The sequence below is a fragment of the Hakea prostrata genome, chromosome 8, assembly GCF_041222555.1.
Source record: "Hakea prostrata isolate BN-2017 chromosome 8, UWA_Hpros_2, whole genome shotgun sequence".
Lineage (NCBI taxonomy): Eukaryota > Viridiplantae > Streptophyta > Magnoliopsida > Proteales > Proteaceae > Hakea > Hakea prostrata.
The window spans coordinates 13,302,109-13,326,339 of record NC_142607.1 but is presented as its reverse complement, the minus strand read 5'-3'; the positions used below and the strand labels follow the sequence as shown (position 1 = coordinate 13,326,339).

General features: G+C 36.8%; 2 protein-coding genes across 2 annotated transcripts; one reads left to right on the top strand and one right to left on the bottom strand.

The window, feature by feature from the left end:
• The first annotated feature begins 4,891 nt into the window (after positions 1–4,891).
• Positions 4,892–7,224, top strand: GOLS4 (galactinol synthase 4). Its single transcript, XM_089164751.1, has 4 exons — positions 4,892–5,342; positions 5,425–5,745; positions 6,587–6,721; positions 6,841–7,224. The coding sequence occupies exons 1-4, from the start codon at positions 5,004–5,006 to the stop codon at positions 7,060–7,062; spliced, it is 1,017 nt and encodes a 338-aa protein (XP_089020877.1). The 5' UTR covers positions 4,892–5,003; the 3' UTR covers positions 7,063–7,224.
• A 3,162-nt stretch (positions 7,225–10,386) lies between these two features.
• LOC149007034 (type 2 DNA topoisomerase 6 subunit B-like) lies at positions 10,387–20,736 on the bottom strand. Its single transcript, XM_089164749.1, is given in 12 exon segments — positions 10,387–11,407; positions 13,234–13,354; positions 13,462–13,685; positions 14,451–14,607; positions 16,359–16,549; positions 17,194–17,214; positions 18,231–18,306; positions 18,399–18,507; positions 19,137–19,163; positions 19,963–20,046; positions 20,348–20,456; positions 20,578–20,736. Coding segments are annotated over 12 exon segments (1,461 nt in total). The 5' UTR covers positions 20,614–20,736; the 3' UTR covers positions 10,387–11,101.
• Positions 20,737–24,231: the final 3,495 nt, after the last annotated feature.

Here is a 24,231-nt window from a genome sequence, read left to right as displayed (position 1 = left end):
ATGACTTGGGAAGGAAACTTAGAACTGTAGTTTGAATATGGTCGCTGTGTACGAAGGGGATAATTGCAACGCAAATACGGAGGAGTATGACAAAGTCGTTCAGCTGTTTCTAATTAGTAACTGCCTGGTGCAGAGCCGAAGAGATCCCAGAAGCCACTCATCTGGAAGTCCAGAAAAGAGAGAGAGAGAGAGTAAATAAATGGAATTAGCAAGGCCACTTTTTTCTTCTGGAAGGAAGGTTAACAAAAATGGGACATAGCATGCATGAGATGAGATCAAGGACATAAAATTGGCAATGGAACTTATCTACAATCCTTGAAGTTGAGTGTGGATCAATCTTCTCTGGCGGGGGAGTATTTTGTGTTCTTTTCACAGCTTTGTAACCACAAATATATGGGGGCTTACAAATAAAAAATAAAAGTAAAATATTTTTAAAAATGGAACCTATTACTAATACTTAGTGGCCGCCTAAGTCTCTGGCTGACAAGCAATCGTGCTTGTCGTCAGGGGAGAGAATCCGGACTCGTTGAAACGTGCATCTATCGTACACCTATGGTTGTCTATGTCTGCTTTTTCTTAATGAAGTTCATACATTACCTAAGATTAAGCAGTTTATTTGGAAATTGGGACATAATGCTCTTCCTATAAATTTAAATTTGTTTTAAGTGTTCTCACTCCCTGTGTTTTTTTCAATTCCCTAATCATTGTTCATCTTTTATTTCATTGTCTTTTTGCAAGCTTTGTTGGAGGTCTCTCCTCTTCGTTTTCTTTTCCGCCTCTTTGCTGTGGCTTTTTTCCTTCTTTCGCTTGTTTTGTTGGGTTCTTTTGGTCTGCTTGTTTTTGGGGCAGACATGTTTGGTTTGGGGCTTGCCCTCTTGTTGTTTTTATGATCCTGTGTTTGTTGGTTTTCTGGCCATTTTTTGGACTATTTCTTCTCGGCCACCGTCTTTCTTTTCTGTGCTTCGTCTTTTCTTTAATCATTTGTATGCATTGATAGATATTGTCCTTTTTTTCCGTTTTCTCGTGGTTCTGGGTTCGTCCTTCTGTGTGGTCGTGGGGTTTCTTCCTCTGGGTCTTTTATGCTGTTCCATGCGTTGGGCTTTTTCCCGGCGTGGGCTCGTTCTCATTCAGTGGCGTCTCTTGGATCCTTCGCTCTTCTCGTTGTCGCCGTTGTCTCTAGTCTACATGATCATTCGAGTACTTTAGATTTATATTGTTCTAACTTACTTCAGCTTATTAAGACTTCTTTGTTGAGGTTTGACAACTGTGTTGTCTTGCATATTTCTAGAACAGAGAATACTGAGGCTGATTTCTTGGCTAGGGGGGCCCGCTATTTAGGCATGTCGAAAGTTTGGTGGATGCAACCACCTAGAGGTCTTGATCCTTTGTTCTATGTCCCTGCTGGGAGGATTTCCCCAGACTTGTTTCTTTGAATGCAATTCCTTTTCTGTGTTTGGCCAAAAAAAAACAGTGCATAATGTCATACATCATATAGTTGTCAATGTATAGTCTTGGTAATCTGCCAATCGGTGACCCTCAACGAGCTTCTAATTTTGAACATCAGACCTTCAATTCTATACTTAAGTTGATCGCGCATCATTCGACTAGCATATTTTTCAAGATAACCCATCCAAAACTATAAAGCACATGATGTTCCCACATGGTCACCATATGTGTATATATAGCAAGAAGAGGGGATGCACACCTTATCCCTTTGCAATGTAACGTTCAAATTTTTAAATTCGACCTATACAAGTATTAATCTTGTGAACTACGGGCACAAGCACTAGTTCCGTCAATGTAACTCCACCAGAGGCTTAATATAGCTCACAAAAGCTAATAGCGATCTCATATCCAGGTCAGAGAGCACACAGGCCGTATATCTCAATCCCTTCTCTAGCAAGACACTCCGATTGCAGGTAACCTTTACTTCAAGGGATTTGTACTTCCCATATTCCTCACTCGCACTTTTAAGGATGAGGGTGTTTGGAATGGTTGTCGCTGGGATACTGCTGCGATGGTCTAGTTGGCCACCAATACCCACGTAGAATATCCTAGAGTGGCAAGACCCTAGGTGTCTTACTTGGATTTTGCTTGGGAGCAGCGCCAACGTGACTTTGTGACTTTGCTCGTTGTCGTTGATGGCCCAGGTTCACTGCTCGGTCCAGATTTCAATATGGACCATTTAATTAACCCACCTGCAAGCAAGGTGCACAATATCGTCAAATTTCGGCGGTTTTGGTTTATGCCATGAACCAAAACCGACTCCAAACCTCGAAATGGCGAGATATTGTCGATATCTAGCTATTTATCGCGATATATTGACAAAATATCAATATTATTGGAATCAAAGAGACAGACATAAAATTGGGATCAAAGTCGTAACTGCAATCTGGGTCATCGATATTGACAGAATTGGAATGCCATGCTAGTGGCCGATGGACTTTAGAGATAAGGATTAACCCAAAAAGGTTAGAAATTCAAATCGAGTGATTTGAATCGAGTTTTTAAGAGTTCTGGTTGATTCTCGAAAGGATTCTAATTGGGTCGAAATCCAGTGAGGTCGATTTCATTAGGAAATGAAACTGCTTTTCTTACATTGGTGCAATTCTTGTGGCCAGGCACAGCCGTGAATATAAAGCCAGTCGTTTAAATAACCATTAACATATCAAGTTTCAGCTTAAAGTTCAACCCTTCTTCTTCTTACATGGTTCCATGTTGTTCACGCACCTTCATAGTCCCATCACCCAAAAATGAATAACGAAAAGGTCTGGTTGAGACTGAAATAAATGCATAAACAATAAAAGTTTTCCTGCAGGGTTGTCATCCACCCAAATTTCGTTTTTCTTTTTCTTCTTTTTTTTTTTTTCTTTTTTTTTTTTTCTAGTCACGGTTGTGTAATTTCCTCTAATACGTGGGTTCCTCTCAATCCCCAAAAATTATAAGCGTAGAGAGAGCCAACTGGAAGATCCCCCTGTAATTTACTAGATAAAGAGAGAAACGAAAAAACGTCTCGATCATTTCCAGTAAGTTTCTCTGCTACCATTAAAAAACAACAATAATAATATTCTCCTCCGTTAAGGTAGTGGAGGTGTTTTCATGGAGGCCCCTGGCTTCCTGGACCAGAATTGGTATGGAGTACGTGAGTTAGGGGTATCACATCAGAGGATTTGAGGATTTGGTTATGGGTCTCTCGTTTTAGGATTAGAAGTTTACATCATATCTAGATATGGGCTGGAACTATCCTCTCTCACAATGAAATCGGACGAAATTGCTTAAGTCATCTACATGAGGGTTAAGTGAATTTCGGTTTGCCGAATCCGAAACCTCTCGACCGTTGAATTTTAATAATCGAGATCCAAATGTTTCGCATGACGGTCCTGCGGACTAAATCAATGTCCAAATTTGAATATTTTTTATTCAACCTACTCATACAATCATACATTTACACTCACATAAATGTATGATTGTATGAACAGGTTGAATGGAAGGACTCTCTCATTGTCGTTGTAAAAGATTCAGATTCTACTTTCAAGGCTAACACCGTAACAGGATCCATACTTCTACACGGAAAGACACATTGTGAGAGGCAAGATAACAAGTACCTCGTTGACATGAACACAATGAGAGAAAACCTGAATTCAACAATATGGAACTATTTGTTCAGGCTTTTAATGACTTCAAATCCTGGGATCACTTGCATGTACAGTCAGAAGCATGGTTTGATGTTCTTGTTTCAATGAATACATTTAATTTCCATTTGAATGGTTAAAAAAACAAATGAATAATTGACCCTTTAAGTGTATATGCAACTGATTCGAACTCATATCAATGTTTACAAGATCGCATTTTAAAACAAAATAATCATAGCAAGGAAAAGTTTGGGTAGGGTATATTTAAGCTAAGAAATGCAAGTTTGATCTTCATGGCTGGAATGCACCAGTTTTTATTGTAAACCCAAACAAAGTATAGGTTCAAAATCCAAAATTTCAAGAGTAGGGGTGGATTAAGGCTAGACGAAGGTGACCCTGGTGCAGCTAAGTGTTGGTTTAATTTATGATGGTGGTTCAGGTGAAGTCAGTCTTTGTTATTTCAATGGTGTAACAAGGAAGAGGTGAGTTGCATGGTGAGGCTTTGGGTTTGCGCAACTATTTGCAGTTGCTGTTAGTGTTAGACCATAGGACTAGGTCGGATTCTCATGAAACTGACAATCAATCATTAGTTCGATGCATTAAGTCCCAAGAGTTGGCTCCCACCTTGACCATAAATGCTCCGAGATTGAATCTTTTCCTAAATATATAATAGAAGAATGTAAATAGAGTATAATCTATTTACCAAAGTATAGAACTTGCATTCACATATATGCAAGACCAATGATTATGTTTTCCTTGTTAAAAACAATTATACCTAAGTGCATCCAGGTCGCAACGGATCAAATGCTCATTTTTCCCCTATTTTATACCACACAATTCAGGAGGATTATATTTTCGAAAATTTAGAACTAATTATAACCCAAAACTTTACCCATTATGTGAAATAGAGCTATCCACCTTGTCCATTGGGCAACAAATGAAGACTGCCTTTATATATTTTTTGGGTTAAGAAAACTACTTTTTATAACCCATAAGATAAAGAGGAAAATAAAAATTTTCACTTCCTTACCTAGAGGACATCACGGTCTTCATCGAATCTCAGCCTTCCATTCTGGTGATATGGACGGTGAGCTGTATATTATTCATACGTTTCGTCTGAGAGGGGTAAAGAAAGTAGATCAAAGATCACTAACGAGAAAGCTTCATTTGAGTTTCATTACGGTAGCATTTCAATTCCATGTAACTCTCATTTGGGGTGTATTTAAAGACTAGAGTCTCCCATGGCCAAACTCAGGAACAAAGGAAAGCAAGTTCGCATACTTTTCTTAAGTGTTGCTTACTTCACTTCCCCAACACTCCTCACAACAACAACACAAGTCGTCAACTGCCTGCCGGCGGCAGTAACTACTTATGGCACCACCAGAAGTTCCGGTCGACGTATTTTCCGGCTCCGGCAAAGCTACGACCCTTAACACAGGTTACTCCAAGAGGGCTTACGTAACATTCTTAGCCGGAAATGGTGATTATGTTAAGGGAGTGGTGGGATTAGTGAAGGGTTTACGTAAGGTGAAGAGTGCTTACCCTTTGGTTGTGGCTATCTTGTCTGATGTTCCTGAAGAACACCGTGAGATGTTGAGGTCTCAAGGTTGCATCGTTCGTGAAATCGAGCCCATCTACCCACCTGAGAATCAAACAAGATTTGCTCATGCTTACTATGTCATCAACTACTCAAAGCTCCGTATATGGAATGTAAGTGAATCAGTATTTATATCATATATATATGTTGTTAATGCATTTAATCAAACAAGTTATGTGGGTTTTTTTTATGTAGTTTGAAGAGTACAGTAAGATGGTTTACCTAGATGCTGATATCCAAGTGTTTGAGAACATTGATCATCTCTTTGATGCACCGGATGGGTACTTCTATGCTGTGTTGGATTGTTTCTGTGAGCCTTCATGGAGTAAGTCACCACAATACTCTATTGGGTATTGCCAACAGTGTCCTGATAAGGTTAAATGGCCAGCAGAGATGGGTCCACCACCTTCCTTGTATTTCAATGCTGGGATGTTTGTTTATGAGCCTAGCAGATTAACTTGCGAATCACTTCTCAAGAAGCTACAAATCACAACACCAACTCTATTTGCAGAGCAAGTAAGTCAAATCTCAATCTGAACAAGTGCCTACTACACTTTGTAGCCTTCTTGTGTTTTCATTGCTATCAGGATGACTTGGGTTTAAGCCTCTCGGTTCAAACCTTCCCCAGTAAAATAGAATAGGTTCTTCTTTCACCCATGGTTATTGGTGCCATTAGATTGCCATACAGAGTAGTTTTGACCCACAAGAAATTAATGAGTCACAGTAATCAAAATCTTATCTTTTTATTAGACTTTAGATGGGTCGTGCTTTAATGCTGTACAATTAATGTGTAGCACTAAACTGCATATGGTCAAGATTCAAATGGTTGATCTCGACCACAATTTTGATCCTCACCATTCTCAGCACTGAAGCCAAACACAGTTTAAATAGGGAAATCACCATTAAACTACGTTTACAATGAAAACTAAGCCTCACCAATTCACTCCAAGAATATTTGTGACCAAATCTGCACTTTACCGCATGTGAAGGAAATTTCAAGTCTTTCCTCGTAAATAAATGCCCAAAATTTTATTTTGAACCGGTTACTATAATTTTTATGGTCATCTTGGACCTACTTTCCATCATTTTGTTCAAGTTGTCTAGAGAAGATTCTCCATGATTATGAGATAAGAATGAAAGATCTAGATGGTCGACTTTGATTGGCACATACCATCCATCACAAATCTTGGATGGTGACTTCTTGAAACTTTGTGACATGGCATTGGGGGTTCTTTGGTTGGCTTTAAGAATAGAAATGATTCTGGGAAGAAAAACCATGTGTGACATGATTAAGAAGGATAGAAGAATCTTACTTCAGTTTCTAATTCTAATTAACCTTTTTATCTTTTCTATATAGGATTTCTTGAATGTGTTCTTCAACCATATGTTGAAGCCCATCCCTCTGGTGTACAACTTGATTCTAGGCATGCTCTGGCGCCACCCAGAGAATGTCGAGCTTGATAAAGTTAAAGTGGTCCACTACTGTGCAGCTGTGAGTAGTCTTCATTAACTAGACTTTGGATCTTTGTATATCTCTATCTCAAGATGGATTGGGAAAAGAGAATGCTGACTTCTATTATCAACCTTTTCTTTCTTGTGTATCTAAAACAGGGTTCAAAGCCATGGAGGTTTACTGGTAAAGAACCGAACATGGAGAGAGAAGATGTTAAGATGCTAGTGGAAAAATGGTGGGAAATTTACAATGACAGATCCCTGGACTTCAAGCCAGAGGAGGATCCTGCACCAGAGGGAGAGACATTCTCTAGGCCATCAATCATGACTATGATACCTGAACCTGACATTTCTTACATTCCAGCACCTTCAGCTGCTTAAACAAACTCAAATCGAGAGTGGTTTAAAGTTTTAAGAGTAAAAGTAGCCTGTACTTCATATAAATTTGATATGAAAGAAATTATTAAGTGGGTTTCAGTTTACTGATGCTTTGGATGTGGGTTGTTGTTATATATTATAAAGTTTAACGGAGATTTTTGTATACCTATGCTCTCATGTTGAATTGTATGTAATGGTAGAGGTGAAAATGGATAACCGAAATCCGTTTTCGAATTTACATCCGTTTACGGATATCCGAATCCGTATTACTAATATAATGCGGATATGGTATACCATTTATTTCTAATTATTATCCATCTGATAAAATTAACCAATTAAGTTACTTATTTACATTTATTTTTTAATTTTTAATTTTTTTTACCTTTGATACTATTTTTCTAGATTTTCTACTAAAATAACTACCAAAGTTGTTGAATTTTAAATTTCAAACATGGTCCTCTAAGATAAAATGGTAAATATGTAAATAGGTAATCGAAAACTTGTATTCAATCAGTATTCATTCTCATTTAGAAGAATCTACTTGAGAAAATAACTATTCAATTGTCATCCGAATCCGACTGAACTCATCCTAAAACCGATAGAATATTATCTGAATTCATCCAAATATAATAGGATGTGGTTATTGTATTACCACTATCCAATCCAAATCTGGTCCATTTACACTCCTATGTAATGGTACCTCTTAAACAATGCAGAAACTTCCTAATTTTTTGGGGTTTTCCTGATTGTGAAAGCAATGTTGTGAAGCGCAAGTTGTTGGATTTTTTTTCCAATCTCATCACTCATCAACATTTCCGGATTGGTACTGTTTAAAACCACACAAAAATTCGTGGAGATCTGCTTGTCTGATCCGCGAAACAAGTGGATTCTACCTATTAAGGCCCACAATCACAACAAAACACCACTCTCTCTCTCTCTTTCATATTTTTTTTGGTCAGTCATAACAATTGGGGGCCCACAGGCCTGGGGAAGTACTATCTCTACATGGAAAGCTACCACCACTGCATATCCACTCTTTGATATCAACACCATGTCATGAATACTTTGTGTATTGTTAAGGTGTGGGTATCAATGTATGTTTGAAGTCCTATGGGGGTGAGTGAATCCCCACGGACTCAACCCTTGTTATCATGTACTTGACTAGTTATTTTATAATAAAATTTTTGTTTATTTATTTATATCTTATTTTAAATTTTCGATTTAAGCTGCATAATCACCTCTAGGGCCAGTTGGGGTATAACCTAAAACTGGGAGGGTCAAGAAGGTTGTTTATGAACTACTTGTTCCACTTCCCATGTCTGTCCACGACTTCCTTGGGTCTTGAGCATTTAATGCACAGCACCATCAAGCCACACTAAGAGTCTGATCAAAATTTGATCAAAATTTCGATCTCAACCATTGAAATTCAACGGTTGAGATTCAATTTCGATCGAGATTTCAAATCTAATGGTCCGAAATCTCGGCTTGACGGTCATGCGCATTTAATGCCCATGACCCAAACAATTTCCAAATGAAGTTCTGAAAAGTAGGAAAGAAGTGAGAAGACTGAGGAGTGAAAGTGACATCAATTACAAAAAAGACCACTTATATATTAGTGTTCATAATTAAGATAGATCAGCAGCAAATTAATGAGTAGACTGTGTGAACTAATTCCCACCCAATAATTTTATAGAAGCATAGTATAATTCATTTATTGTTCTTATGAAACCAAATAGCTTAAATGAAATCACTGATGATGATGACAGTATATAATAAGAAAAGAATTTTTTTTTTTACAGTAATGATGGTATTAGCCTGGCAAATAATTTAAAATTCTCTAACAAGTCACCAGTAGGAAAGCATTTTTAGTAGATAATAATGATATCAACTTAACAACCCCACCTCCAGAGATTAAAGAAATACACTACCGACATCAACTCCAACAATATCTTCCAAAGAGGATGTCCTTTTTTATTCTTTCAGTGCATTCATATCACAGGTTAGAAAGGAAGCTTATCAAACAAATCAAAAACCAACAAGGAGACAGAATAACATTTATTTCAAACTTTATAATCAGTTTTAGGATCTCGAATCTCCAGCTTTTTGTTTTTATTGGGTAATCAATCTTCAGCTAACAAGACTTCTAAAACTTTTTAGCCTAAGAATCTTGTATGGCCTTTCTTTATTCCATCTATTCTTTTGGTTCAGTTTGCTTTTTGGAGACATGCATGTGTACGGAACATTACTTTGCATTCTTTAAGAAAAAGACACAACTTGCACATTCTTAAGCCTTTACTAAGCTTTTGACAAAAGATGGTTCCTAGGCTTTTGACAAAAGCGCTAAAAATTAGGAAGACTTGAGTGAATTGAGATACAAACAATGAAAAAGTAACCCTGTACGTAAATAAAATAACTGATCATGATGATAATATTCACCAGAAGACAAAATATAGTACTGATCATGGTGACAATATTCACCAGAAGACAAAATATAGTAATAGCAGCAATGATGGTATCCTACACATATTATCAAATTTTGTTTATTAAGCCACTAGGAAAAACAATCTTATCAAACAATCAACTAAATTATCCTTTCCCCACCCCCAAAGTAACGGTAAACAAACCACTGCTCACTGACATGGACTCCAACTATACTCAGAAAAGGATATACGCTGTTCTTGTTTCAATTCATTCACACCATACATTAGTAAAAAGGCAAGCTTTAAAATATGCTGCCGACCAAGAAAAACAGATATTCATCATTTAGTTAATTTAATACTACATAATGAAGATTAGGATCTCTAACTTTCAGTTAATTTTAAACAATTTTCTAATGACCAACCTTCTTTAGTCCTTTTTTTAAGGTTTTAGTTCTTTGGCTTATGTAGGAAACACACGTATTTAAACACTGTTAAACACTTTAGTTTGTTTCTCCAATGCATCCAAATCTTCGGTCCTAACTCAGATTTTAATATTTGGTTTGTCAAAAGTTCTTTCGGAGATTGGAGATAAGGTTGTAGCTCAGTGGTAGGCGGCAGAATAGTCGGTCTGGTAATGCGCAGGACTGTCAAGCAAAACATCCCTAGTCATTGAATGACCGAAATTTCGGATCCAACAATCCAAAATTTCACATGACAGTAATGCGCAGGACTAAAGCAATTTCCGTCGGTCTAGGCCTAGTTCAAAACTTCAAAATCCAGTGAGGTTCCAGATTTGAAGCAGTTACATTCCCACCCTTTTTGAATAAAAATTAGGAGGTAGAAGTTCCAGACTTCTAGTAACAAACAAAAGGGGAAGTAAAACTAGCGTAGCACCTTTACTAAAACTATAAAATAAAAATAATGTATCACCAAAGAGGAGATTTGGATCTTATCAAGGAGATTTGGAACAAAAGTGAGGTGGAAGATTTGGAGGAAAAGTGAGATGGGACCCTGGGATACAAATGTTGGAGAGAATGCCCAGAGGCAAAGAGTAGAAGAAGTTGTCTCAAACTCTCAATTCTGAACTCCACTCAGCCAGCTTCATGCCAACAAAACAGATCCATCAATATCCCTTTAAATATTGCAAAAGGGACCCCCTGTGTTCCTTAAAAGAGTCCTCTGCATTTCTTTGGTTTCTATGAAACATTTAGGATTTGTATGTGACAACTACTTCTAAAGTGTCTGTCCATGCATATTTTCCCTCACAAGAGCCTGCTAGAAGTTTCTATATTTCCCCTTTTAATATTAGTAGTGATATCACTATTTTAAATTATTCTAGATTCATAGTAGAGGTGACACCTCACTCTCCAGTAGCGGACGTACGGAAAGAGAGGAGAAAGAAAATGAAGAAGCCAAAATTAGGATTAGCTCTGGTTTCGTCAGTAATGCATCAACAAAGCTTCTAAAATGTTGAAAAATCTACTGTAAACTTAATTTGGTGGTGTAGGATATAGGCTACTATTGCATCCTAATACATGCAAGAGGATCTGGAAGGTTGTGGAGACCATACCTTCCATATTAAAGATTATTTTGCAGAACATCTTGATGCTGAAATTTTTAGTTTATAGATCCAAGATACTATAGTCATCTTCACCTTTTTGATATTCATCTTCGAACTCTGGCTCATTCCTGTTATCACCATCAAAGAGGAGGGCTGCAGATTCTGTGTGTCTCTGTTTCTTGTTATCATTTGTCTCTATAATTGCAACAATCTTTTCCTTGATGCAATCTTCAACCTTTTTCCCTTCCTCAATCACATGTGGCTGCAATCCCAGAAGGAAACAGCATTCCTTTTGGAATTCTGCATCATTGGATGACAGAACCAGGCCGGTGATTGTTCTTGCTAGATCAGGGACATAACTGCATATCTGAGAGGAAAAGTTCATCAAATGAGACAGTGTGAGAAAAGGAAATGCAGGAATCACCAATAACATTATGAATTTAATTTGTTTAAGTAGTAAAATAACAGGGAATTGGGAGGATGACATTAGTTATGTAATTCAGTTTTCACATTTTAATCTACAAGTTCACAGGAATCTAGTCATTTTTTTGCCCTCGATTCTGTAGGGAATTATTTACCTTCTTTGAAAAAAAAGAAAGAAAGAAAGTATAGTAGGCACCCTTCTACAGAAAGAAAGAAAGAAAGGATAGTAGGCACCCTTCTACAGCATGGGAATTTGCAAGGGTGCATAAAACATTATTCTTTTAATAGTTTGGGATTAGGAAAAAATGCTTCACTGATCTTCTATTCAGACTCCTCAATATGGAGCCCAAAGCACAGCAACCAGTCAAAAGGTGTGTGCAAAAACATTGGTACTTGGACTAATAAGAATACAAACAATAAAAATGCAATGAAGGTTGGTTCCATACATATATGGTGCATTTTGCTGTCACCAAATAATTGAACTAAGAAGTTGTAACCCTCCTCTATCTGCCCCATAGACTTGTTCCTGATAATAGTAAATCACTATCAATCAAAGAAAAAAATTCGAGGGAAACTCAAGTTTCGACCAAGTGAAAATGGGAAACCTAGGTGGGAAACTGGGAAATTTCGAGGAAACTAAGGACTTTTCGTGCAAGTTTCGACATGAAGTTTCAACAGGTTTTAGGGAGTATTTTAGGGTGGGACTCTACATTTAAACTAATTAGAATATAAAGAACACATTGGTTGTATTTTGCTAAAAAAGTCAATGTAGATATGTCATTCAATGTACATAACATCAATGTAGAGTTGTCCGAGAAGTACTGTTAGGACCCTAAGATTAGGCCATGTGGAGGAGAAAGAAAATTTTAGGGTTAGTTGAGGGGGTAATAAATAGAGGGACAAGTGAGTAAAGAGGCATCGAATGTTTTGGAGAGTTTTCTTGGGCAGCTGTAGGCCGAGGGACACCTTTGGGTGTGGGGGTGACTGGCACCATTAAAACCAGTTCTATCTTGTTAATCTTGTATTTTCATATTGATTTTCTGAGATGTTAGTAGGGTCTTATCAAGTACACTATAAACTTAACTACTTAAAGTACATAACATTCAATATATAATTTCTAACATCAAATACAAAGTAACTGACAATAAAAGGAAAGTACAACTTAGTGCCAAGAGGAGTGCCAAGAGTGGATCCATCCTGTGACTCTGTGAGCTGAGTAGTACTATGCCTGTGACATCCTCTCCTCCAACCAACGAACATAGACATCCCATGACATTTTATGCCTATGGTTGTCAAGGTAATCGACAACTGGAACTTTATAAATCTAGTCATCAACATGCCTAAGATAACCAGTTTGAGGGAATACGCAATTTGGATAGGGAAGTCTTGATGGAGGGGGTATTTGTCGTGGTATTTGGGGAAACATGAAAGAAACAAAAAAATTGAAAATTTGGAAAAGCTACAAAACTCGCAAGAAAAAGTTCCAAGTTTCCACGAAATTTCCCATGTTTCCCACGAAATTTGGGAATTTTTTTTCTCATGAACCAGCTGGTTCAGCTAGGTTGAACCAAGTTTCGAGGTTTCGACAAGTTTCAACGAAATCTCAACTGTTTCGATCGAAACTTGGGATTTTTTTTGGGTCCCCTAGTTTTTTGTTTCGAGGTTCATAAAATGGGTCGCAAGTTTCGACGGAATTTTGTTCTATGCTATCAATAGAGAGAGAGAGAGAGAGAGAGAGAGAGAGAGAGAGAGAGAGAGAGAGAGAGAGACCTTGACAGCATGTGCACTGAGGAGAGTTCCCTTATACCTCTGCTTCAAGCCATCCAAGGCGACTTTAATTGCTTTCTTTACAAGGTGCTTATAACCATGAGTCTTTTTATGTTCCTGTATTCTCATGACCTTAGGCAACAAGTTAAGGAATAGCTAACCACATTTCAACCCAAGAATGGGAAGTCAAGAAATATGTCACAGCTGAACTTCAGCACATATCAAAAAAACATGATGCATCAAACTTATAATGGATATTTCTTATGGTAACAGTGGATGACAATATCTATATGGGTATTTGGTGGCAAATTCTCCCATTCTAGCATTGCGCAGCCATTACTGTCCAAAACATTTGTTCCCAATTCCAAACCATAACTCTTCCAGTCAATACTAGTCAATCCATCTAGTGATGATTGAGGGATTGAGCATGGTGAGAAATCTTGGAAATATAACACCTGTAGACAAGATCCCATTAGCGCAAACATATGAAAACAAATTATATAAGCAGTTAGGATAAAACCAAGCAATTGAACAAAGAAAAACTTCACAGATCTCCCCCATCCAATCCTCTGCCAGAAAATAACAAAAAGGAAAAAGAACTTTATGTTTAAGTTATAGAAACCACTAGTCTGACATTTTTCTCCTTAAGTGACTGAATCCTTGCAATGCCTTGAAACTAAAACCGGAGAGACATATACGTACCAGAACCTTGGTTCATTAAAGGGAGTACTGAAAGCACAAGGCTCCAGCCAGTGCAGGTGTATGAATGTCAAAAGCTATACCCCTGTTCCTGAGAAAGGCAGTTTCTTTCCACATTTTTGTTGGTGGGAAGAACATTTAGTTTTTAGATATGCTGTGTTAACATATAGAATGATCATTTCCACCTTTTTAAAACTATTTCAGGGGTATATTTGCATTTCCTTTTTTTTCTTTTTATTTTTATTTTTATCTTTTAGTTCCTTCTCTTTGGCTGCATTTTCATGAATGGTCAACTGCATGTCAATCAGAAAGATCTGCAGACACTGATGGTGGATTTAACTGGCTTTAGGTGGAGTGATACCAAAAGTGAAAGTGCAATAGGGTCCTGGCCAACCAATCCATCCATTCAAGTTGAAAAAATCCTTTGATAAAACTTCTCAAAACAGATTATTGTAAGTAGATTTATCATAAAACAACAAAAAATCTATGAAGGAAAGAAACTGTAGTGACATGTTTTTAACCTCTGTTCTTGCACTGCATGCCCTCAAGCAGGATGGAGTCAAATTACTTGATGGCTCTGGTAATTCACTTATTACAATAACTGCTTCTACCACCTGTCTTGTGCTTCTGGCACTTTCTGTACTGCATCCTACTCCACTTCCAACTTTCAAATGTTCTCTAACAAGTAATATCAGAAAACAATACATTATGTATGCATCCATAAATTCAATGTGACATCTTGTCAGTAGGGGGCATTTGATTGACTTAGAAATAAGATATGCAAACTCAAAGATAAACCGTAATATTTGTGCTGCTTGGCCTGCTATACAAAATCGAGAAGGTTCTTATTGGCTTCAAACAGCATTTCCTAAATGGCCAAAATGTAACCACGAAACACATACAACAGCATATTCTGTCACATGACAAAGTCAATAAGTCATATTTCATCCGGTGGTCCATCTTGATCATCAGGCATGAGTCATATTTCACATGACTTAACTCCTCTTTTTCTTCTTCCTTTAAAGAAAACCATAATGTAGGATAAAATTTACCAGTCAAAATACCATATTGACATTGGAGAACTCTAGTCTGGTGAATATTTGACAAAGACTATATAATAGCATGTGCATGTCCCCTGAGATTGGGCCCTAACCGATACTTCCATGTGGCATAAGAAACTGTTGGTGTGGGAATGATAGATTGTTGTTCCTACATGCTGATGTTTGAACACTGCACACCAGCAAACCAACACATCTCTGGTAATGATGGCTATAAAAGGTGAGTGGTAGTTAATGAGCCAGAAATTTTGACCCATAAAGGATGTATTAAAAAAAAAAAAAAAAACAATTATTGATCACCATGGGTACAAGCTGGACATATATTAATAGCTAGATAAGTCAAAACTTATTCCTCTAATGATTAGGCAAATGAGATGGTACTGATGGGGCTTCACGAAATAATTAGGCTAATGAAGGGAAACCACTTTAAGGTATGGGAATGCATAATGTAGTAACCACAACTGGTTCACAATACAGAAAACACAATAAACTGAAGAACATACAAACACACAACATTGCAAAACAAGGATCAATGCAGTTCCATAAGGTATTTCTATGGAGAGAATAGGGATGCGAGCAGTTTTCACTAATAATGGAAAAAAAGGCTTTCAAGCTCTCTTCCTCCTGCCTCTTTGGATTTTACACAGAATTTCCAGAAAACTTAATAACCAGCATCGCAACAATTTATAGAGAAATAATGAAATGCAACTTCCCCGAATTACCCCCATCTAAAGCCTTCAGAAGCAGCCAAAACCCTGTCTACAGAATAAAAGACATCAATCCTCAAAAGTTCAATAATTATGCAGCTGGCCTGAGGTTTAATAGGGCCACGCCACGGTTGTGGATTGAGCCAAGGTGCAGCCAAGCTCGTCTTTTTAAGCATACCCTTAATTTGTTAAACTTTTAACATTTTTTTTTGGGGGGATGAAAAAGATAGAAATACTAATATTAATTAGGTAGGCAAACACTCCTAGACTGGTTCACTCAAGTAGCCTTTAAATCCTCCATTGGAGAACAAATCAGCCGGAATAGCCCGGATTCTGATCATCTATATATTTGCCTACCTAATTAATATAAGTGTTAAACTTTCAACTTACCCTTCAAAAACAATGCTATTCCACAACACAGACCATCAATTAAAAACATATTGGCCAGAAAGCAGATAAAACAAAAACAGAGATCAGCTTAAGACTACATTGCCTTCTGAAAAAGTGGTTCTTAAATGGTCTACCACCAAAAAAAAAAAAAAGGACATTAAAATCATGATTCAAGGCTGGTAATCATACATTAATAGAAACCAAACAGCTCAGAAAAAAAAAAAAGAAATAGAAAGCAGCGTCTGTAAAAGGAAAATATTTCTATGAAACCCACCTACTTAAGAAGCAAGAGGAACACTGTTGATCGAACGTATTTCCATGCTTAAGAACATAATCTTCAAGGCCTGAGGTCAGGCGTTCAACACTTGATATGGCAAGAGAAAGAAGAATGCCCTCATCTGCCAAAAGAAGATTTTGATATCCATTGCCATCAGCTCTTTGAATAACCAGTTCAACTGCAACCTTCTGGACAAAATTAAAGTAAATCAGTTCATTTTTATGAGACATCATATAACTGCACAGCTGAAGGAAGCAAAGGAATGTACAAAACAGTTCAGATAGGCAACAGAACAATATGTCAATACTTAACATGAGCAACAAGAAGTGCTTGGATATGAAGTGTGCAAGACAAGAATGCCTGAAAGTTGGAAGTCAATAACTCAAATCCCCTGCCCCACATTGTTCTTCCGATAAATACAATTAAAACATATCAGCAGAATCAATGCTTAATGAGGCCATAATTGTATTTGAAAGAAGAAAAAAGGGAATACCCAATGCAAGGGGCTCCAACCAATGCAGGGACTGGGAAGGCTCATAATGTTCACAGCCTTACCCTTGCTTTTGCAGAGAGGTTGTTTCCAGACTCAACCCATGACCACTTAGTTAAAGTGGAACAACCTTACTGTTGCACCAAGACTTGCCCTGGCAATAATTGTCAAAATAAAACTAGAAAAAGAAAAAAAGAAGAAGCAAAACCACATCCCGTTTCACCATACATAATGTAGAGAACTAATGAGGAATACATGTCCCATAAAAACAAGAGAAATCAATATGAAGTATTGAACAATAAGATAATATAAAAAATATATGATTCAGTTAGCTGAACTTACAGGAATTTTTAAGATAAAGATCTGCAGAAAAAGTTGCAAAATAAAATGGTGGTTAGAAAACAAAAACAAAATTAATATTCATAAGCATCTGACAAAATACAAGTACTGAAGTTCATAACATGACAAGAAACCAGAGGTGTTGGATTTTACAAACCCAAGATATAGGGGGTTCATAAACAAAGTATTGAAAACTTTCTGAAAGAAAAGTTAGTACCCTCACATGTCACATATACTAAGATGAAAAAAGAATTTGTAAAGATGGCCCAAAAAGATGTTGACCATGAACCATTACCTCATGATGGAACCAGAAAAATAAAAAGGGATTTCGATGACAATATTTAATATCATATACTGCAGTACAGTGGTGTCACTTAACTTTGGTACTGTCAACTGTATCATTGTGGTTGGTTTCCATTTTGGTGTTTGGGTAAAATACATGTCTTCTATTACTGGAGAGCTGAATATTTGCCACTAAAGCTTCCACCAATTCTCTCTTCTACTGTATATAGTTTTCCCCGAATACAACAAATTGCATTTTCATCAACATTTTCTTTCTTTGAAATTTACAGTTCTCTTTTCTTACAGAAATTGGGTTTCTGATCCCCATGGATTAACTTCTTTTTGTTACATAGGAAGTTACAAACACTTACATTGTTTATGTCTAGTCCAGCGACTAAACCATTGCAACGAAAAAAGATACAAGGATATGTAATATTGCAGGGGTTTCAGCACAATTTAACTGTTTATAGTAGGTCACTACCTAAATGAAGGGTGAACAATTTAAGAATCAAGCCCTTATTATTTTATTGATTCCAATAATAAATTCATAGTTGATACCTCTACCCTTCATCATCATTTCTTTCACTTAATTGTCTCTATAACTTCACATATAATCTGCCAGCAGATGTAAGGGTGAGTGGACACATGTCTACGTGGACATGTATGTGCATGCACATGTGTTGTTTAAATGACTGAACAAAGCCTACTGAACAAGGCAGATGCATTAACTTTGGATCCCATAATAGAGTGTGTTAAACCTTTTGGAAGAAGTGAGTAATCCCTGCTACCAACTCATCAATGCTCTCGGAAGTGGACATTGATACTTCAGTTCCACTGAAAAAAGGGGAAAGAAAGAATTGCCAACTGGTTGTGAGGGAGAAAACTTGAGAAAGCAACCACAAAAGTGTGACTCAGAAGATGCTTGCCTGAATTTTGCACCATTCTTAGGGGTTGAAGGCAACCTTGTCAGCTTTCTTGCAGCTACAGTTTCCTTTAAATTTATACGGTAGTGAAAAATCTTAGAGTCACATGTGCCTGAAATTCCTCACAAATACTCACTTAGCCAAAGAAGAAACTTAATGCTTTATTTTATTTTGCAGAAGTTGAAAGGATCATTCAGTCAAATAAACCTTATTTGGAACATCTATTTTCAGAAATCATCAGATCCTTTTTCACCTTGCCACATTCTTTCTTCCCTGATTTGTTTTAAATGGGTTTGTCAAAAGATCCGTGCTGACTACAATCTGAACCCTTCTGTCATCTAGCTATAGAAATAAAGTTAAAAAAAAAAAAAAAAAAAAAACTTTATGGACATTAATTTCATTATTAGCTACTCTGGTGCTCATTTTTAAGCTTCAGCTATCAGGAAAAACAGTTGGAAAAAGGCCATCTGTACTAGCCAAATATTTCTCCACATGTAGAAGGACAAAAATTATGGCAATTGAGAGTTTGAAATATAGCTGGGTAGACGCTAATCCGGGATGACAGAAGGATGCACAATAAGCCAGTGACTACAAGCTTTCACTTTATTTGAGGCTGAAATAATGTGTTGCAGCAATCTGTAGAACTCATGATTGTTGCAGAGGTAACTCTCACAATTATGTTTTTGAACTGTATAATGACCTACGAATCAATGCAATACCACCATAACGAAGAAAACTTACTTGTAGTTGTGATGGAAAGCACTCCATCTGCATGAAAAAATTATGAACTTGCTCAATTTTGCTTCTGAACCAAATAAAACAAACTAATAAATATATAATCCTGCCGTGCATCTCAAGCAAAAGAAGAAAAAAAATTGGCTCAATTTTATCCAGAGTTTCCAACAACTTGCACGAATATATTTTGATTACACATATGGCAGGTCTTTTTGCATAAAAGCCTCACTTCACAAATTCTCACCAACACAATCAATGAACAATATTTTCAACTTGGTATAGAAAAATCAATCCTTCCATAATTATCCATGAACCATGCACCATGTGACTTTGACTAGATGAGGAACTCTTGAAGCTACATTAGCATTGCCACATAAAAGGTTTGCGGTTTGCTCATCTGATGGATCCAATTGGTACTGTTTTAGAGATTTCTCAAAAGCAAGCGGTTTATCATCTATTTCATTTCCATTAGCAGACAATTACTCATAGACAAACACGATAGATCCTAGACTCTGGCTGGACTTGGGGCATAAGTACACATTGCCATGCTCTGAGCCTCTGGAGCAATCATTTTACTGTTCCAGTTTCCAGCCTTAAATAAGAAGCAGCCTTCAGGAATTTGGTAACCTTAAATGATAGCAGAGATTACAATAACTCTTGATCAGTGAGGACCACTCATTTTCCTCAAACATGCAAGATTGTATGCCAAAATGAGACCAATATTTATCTTACGGCACATGATCGCAATTTCAATGTAAACTAATGGTATTCGATGATTCTGATCAACAACAAAAACCAAAAAGACATATCGTCAGAAACTCTCGTCACATACCAAAACTCTCGTCAGAAACGCCATTCCTCGAGCACTTCAAGTTTTGAAACTCTTCCAAGCCGCTCCCGACGCCGGTATCCGAAACTGACAAATATAGAAGAAAGGAAATTTTCGTAAATTTACAGCACTCGTGATCCATTCTAACTGGTTCTACTCTATAAATCTTATAGCTAAAATGCGATTAAAATAATCCTCCAGCCTTATTAACCATCGACAATCCAAAAACTCCGATTTCTGAATTAAGAGGGAGATTCCAACTGTATCCGTCGAACACATATCAGAAAACGCAAATTATTTAAGAAACGTTCCTAAGATCATTCTAAATCAATAAGAAACTAGGTTACCAAGAAACAAATCTCAACATTCCAGATAAAAGCTTCCTTACATGAGATTCTGACTAGCGGAGGATCCGACTCGGGAATGCGTTTAAGAACAACGGTTAATCTGCAAAAATCCTCAGCGATCCGACACCTTTGAATGGCCGAGGTGACTAACTAAAAAAGGATGTGCAGATGAAGAACAAGAACAATCACAGAAAGTATTAGCGCGAAATTCAAAAAAAATAATAATAATAAGTAACAATAAAAAAGAGTTTCTCAGAGAAGTTTGATGCACATTTTGGTATAGGCTCTGAGTGGTGGAAGCCTCCATGGAATTCTTCAGGTGGAAAATTCCCGCGCAACAGAGAAGTTCACAGTTCGCGCTTCGTATTTCCTCAAATCTCAAATGTGGTTCCAACAGATAATTGCCCTTTTGGCCACGAGAGGATTCACTCTTGAGTAGTTTTTTTTTTTTTTTTTTTGGTAAGACACTTTTGAGTAGTTAAGTTCATGCTATGAGGTTTTAGTCTTGAGCTACTAAGCAACCTTTATTTTGAATAATCTCATTATATATAATGGGGGTAGATAATTATTTAATGTATGGAAAGTTTTTTTTTTTTTTTATAACACAATTTCATTAAGGCAGAGCTAAAGCCAAGGCTGAGGAGCTCAACCAAGGAGTGAAAAGCGGCCAAACCGTCGAGCTCACAGTAGACAAGGCCTTTCTTGCTAGGACATGAGCAACTATATTGTTGTTCTTAAGAATTACATCAAATCAACATTCTAAAAAATAAGATTGAAGTTTTTTTATGTCTACAATGATAAGTTCTAAACTCTAACGGAATACCAACTGTTGAATTGTTGATGAGATGAATGAGTTCGGTACAATTTGATTGGAATACAACCCGCTCTATACACTCACCAAGAGAATCCAGCATTGCTGCTCTGAATGCCAGCGCTTCTCCAACCAAGGCAGTCGCAAAGCTTCACCCCTTGCCTCTAGGAAAATTCAAATTTTTTACCTCATATTATAAGAATGCCAACCTCTTGGGGTTCTGAAGTAATTTTCTGTTTCAAAAGATAAAGTAAAATGTAAAATCTAGCTCAAAATATGTTAAACTGAGGTTGATGGATGAGTAATGGGTTGGGACCCTTGAGAGAACAAAAAATTGACAATAACCCATGAAGTGGCACCGAGTTTAAATGGGCTGGCCTTATCAATCATTGAGCTACTTTAGTTTCTCTCATAATTTAAGGGTTTGACTTCAGTGCTACGCAATTAATACACAGCACTGAGCTATCTATGGTTGAGATTCAAAGTGGTGGTCGTTGGTTTTTTTTTTTTTTTTTTTGGTTAAAGATGGTTCAATTCAAAAAAACAAAAAGCAAAATGAATGATGGACGTCAGATCTCGAGTACCACTTTGAATCAAATCAAGAGTTTAAACTAGGATCTATTTGTTTATCAGCCAAAACCAAGGGCAAAACTATGATTCAACATTGGGGGCTGAAGAATGAAAGTTCAAATCATCTTCTTGTTGGGAAAGTACTAATGCTTTTTCGCCACAAATATTGTTGGCCTTTATAAGACCCACTGTGGTCCACCTCTGAATTATTTTATATATTAAGGCATAGTAGGCCTACATATATTTCGTGGGGCCCATACATATTTGAAAAAATAGGTAAATTATGAATAATGATATTTTTTAAACAAAATATAGATAAATTAAAGCAACAATACAAAAAAAGAACGACACATAATTGACCCCAACCCTAAAAAAATTAGATGCAAACCAAAATTTTATTTGGTAGAAGATGCAAACTAAATTTTCTTTTTTCTTATTTTTCTCCGTAAAGATGCAAACCAAACCAATGGTTGTTAATTATCTTACTAACTATAAACATTTTATTTATAATATAAAATTAAATAACAAAAATTAAAAAAAAAAATAAAGAATATAAAATTAAATAAAAAGAATAACAAAAAAAAATGAAAAGAAGAAAAGATAAATAAATTGAGAAAAAAAAGGTACCTAATTATGGAAAAGATTTTTTTTTTTAATTTTTTTTCTTAATCTGCTTATAAAAAGAAAAGAAAATAAATAGAAAAAAAAGAGGAAAAATAAGATACGAGGGAAACAAGAAGAAGAAGGTTGTAACCCCATCCACCCCAGTGTAGGTTTGCCTCCGGCCAGAACCAGAGGCTCTTCAAGTAAAACTGCCATGTTCACTTTCATTTCGAAGTGTACCCAGTCAGCGTTGAAGCACTCTTTTTGCTTTTCTACATCTTCAACCGTCCTTGTGTGGTCGCAATCCGCATGAACAAAATAATAGCTGTTCGGCACAGATGGTGATGGTGCACTAAAATAAATGCTCACTAGGAAGTCTCGAGTCAAGCATGCTGACTTATTATGGTTTATACCACAAGATGCTTATCCACAAAATAAAAATAGACTATAGGAAATTTGAGCTTTCTTTCACCACAAATTTGTGTGGATCCACCCAGGATTTTTTATTATTAATATTATTTATAAGTGGGCCCCACCAGAATTTGTGGTAAAAAATGTGTCGGACAAGAAGGTGATCCGGGCTCGATCAAAGAGGGGTTCTTTCTTAAAGATGTAACGGAAGGGCATGAAGAAAGCAAAGTCCTCTCTCCTCATGGGTAAGAAATCCAACTCCTTTGTATCCTTCTCTTGATCTTACCCATTTTTTGTAGATTTCCCAAAATCTATCAACAACGAGATGCAGACTTGACATATGACTAAAGCAACGGCATAAAACACTCCCAATGCTTCCTCTAAATAGAACTACTCCTCCATGTGATTCAAAATAGTCTACCATGAATAGCTTTTCTTGTAGTGCCTTACACATATGAGGCAGGTGACCTAGTTAGTTTTCCAATGTTTGAACATGTTGACATTACAAGAAACAAGTTTGGTCTCCTTCTTGAATTGCCTATTAGAAAGAACTCCTCAAGAACTTTGAAGCTTTATTTTCATGTTGGAGGGGATAGAGTGTCGACAATGAAGTGAACATACAAGAAGTCATCAAAAGGCAACCAAAGGAAGCAAATGGCTTTTAACCTCTCTCAACAAATTACTGAATGAGTAGTACGGCACATTGACATCAACATGGCCATCACTCTCTAGAACAAAAATTGCCTAAATGCAGTTAAATCTCATAAGAGATGGTTGTCACAAGGCTCAATACAATAGGAAAGGGTTGAGTGTCCCTCTCTAGGGTTAGCTTCAATGGAAATTAGTCTAAATCACCCAAAAGTATATCACAATGGCTCTAACTAGGTCTTACATTTTAAGAAAAACTCGCAATCAATCATTGGATCAGTGTTCTCTTAGGTAATCGATGAACATGTGTGTCAACATCATAGGAGTAATTCCTTGTCTCTCAAGCAAAACATTTTCTTGCATATTCATCTCAGAACCTCAAAGTGATACTTAAGAGTCAAACCCAAAACCTTAAGATAATTGATGGACGATTTCAAAGGTATATATCCAATGCCTATATACCCACTCAAGTGCGTGCTAACGTGTGTTGAAGGAGATGAAATTGTTTTCGCGATTCACACGTCAAGGTGCCTCAGAAAGCGTCAGCAGGCGCTCAAAGCCAGAGCTTGGCATGTTCTCCTTAGTGTTCGCCCAAGCACCATTAAGTAAAAAGGGGAAAGCCGAAGTGCACTAGTGTGTTGGCCCCTTCGCTCTTATTGTCAATTTTCTACACTCCCATGCATTAAGAAAGGAATCATCAATAGAATATATTGGAAAAGTTGTTATAGGAGATAATGCTTTCATTCTCAATTATCAATGACTTGAAACTCGAGTTAGATATGAAAGTACGATATTAACGCAAAGAAAAGGACATTTCTTTGTAGAATTTTCAATGAAATAAAGAGGTGTGAAACCTTGTGGGAGGAACTGAAAAATAGAAGG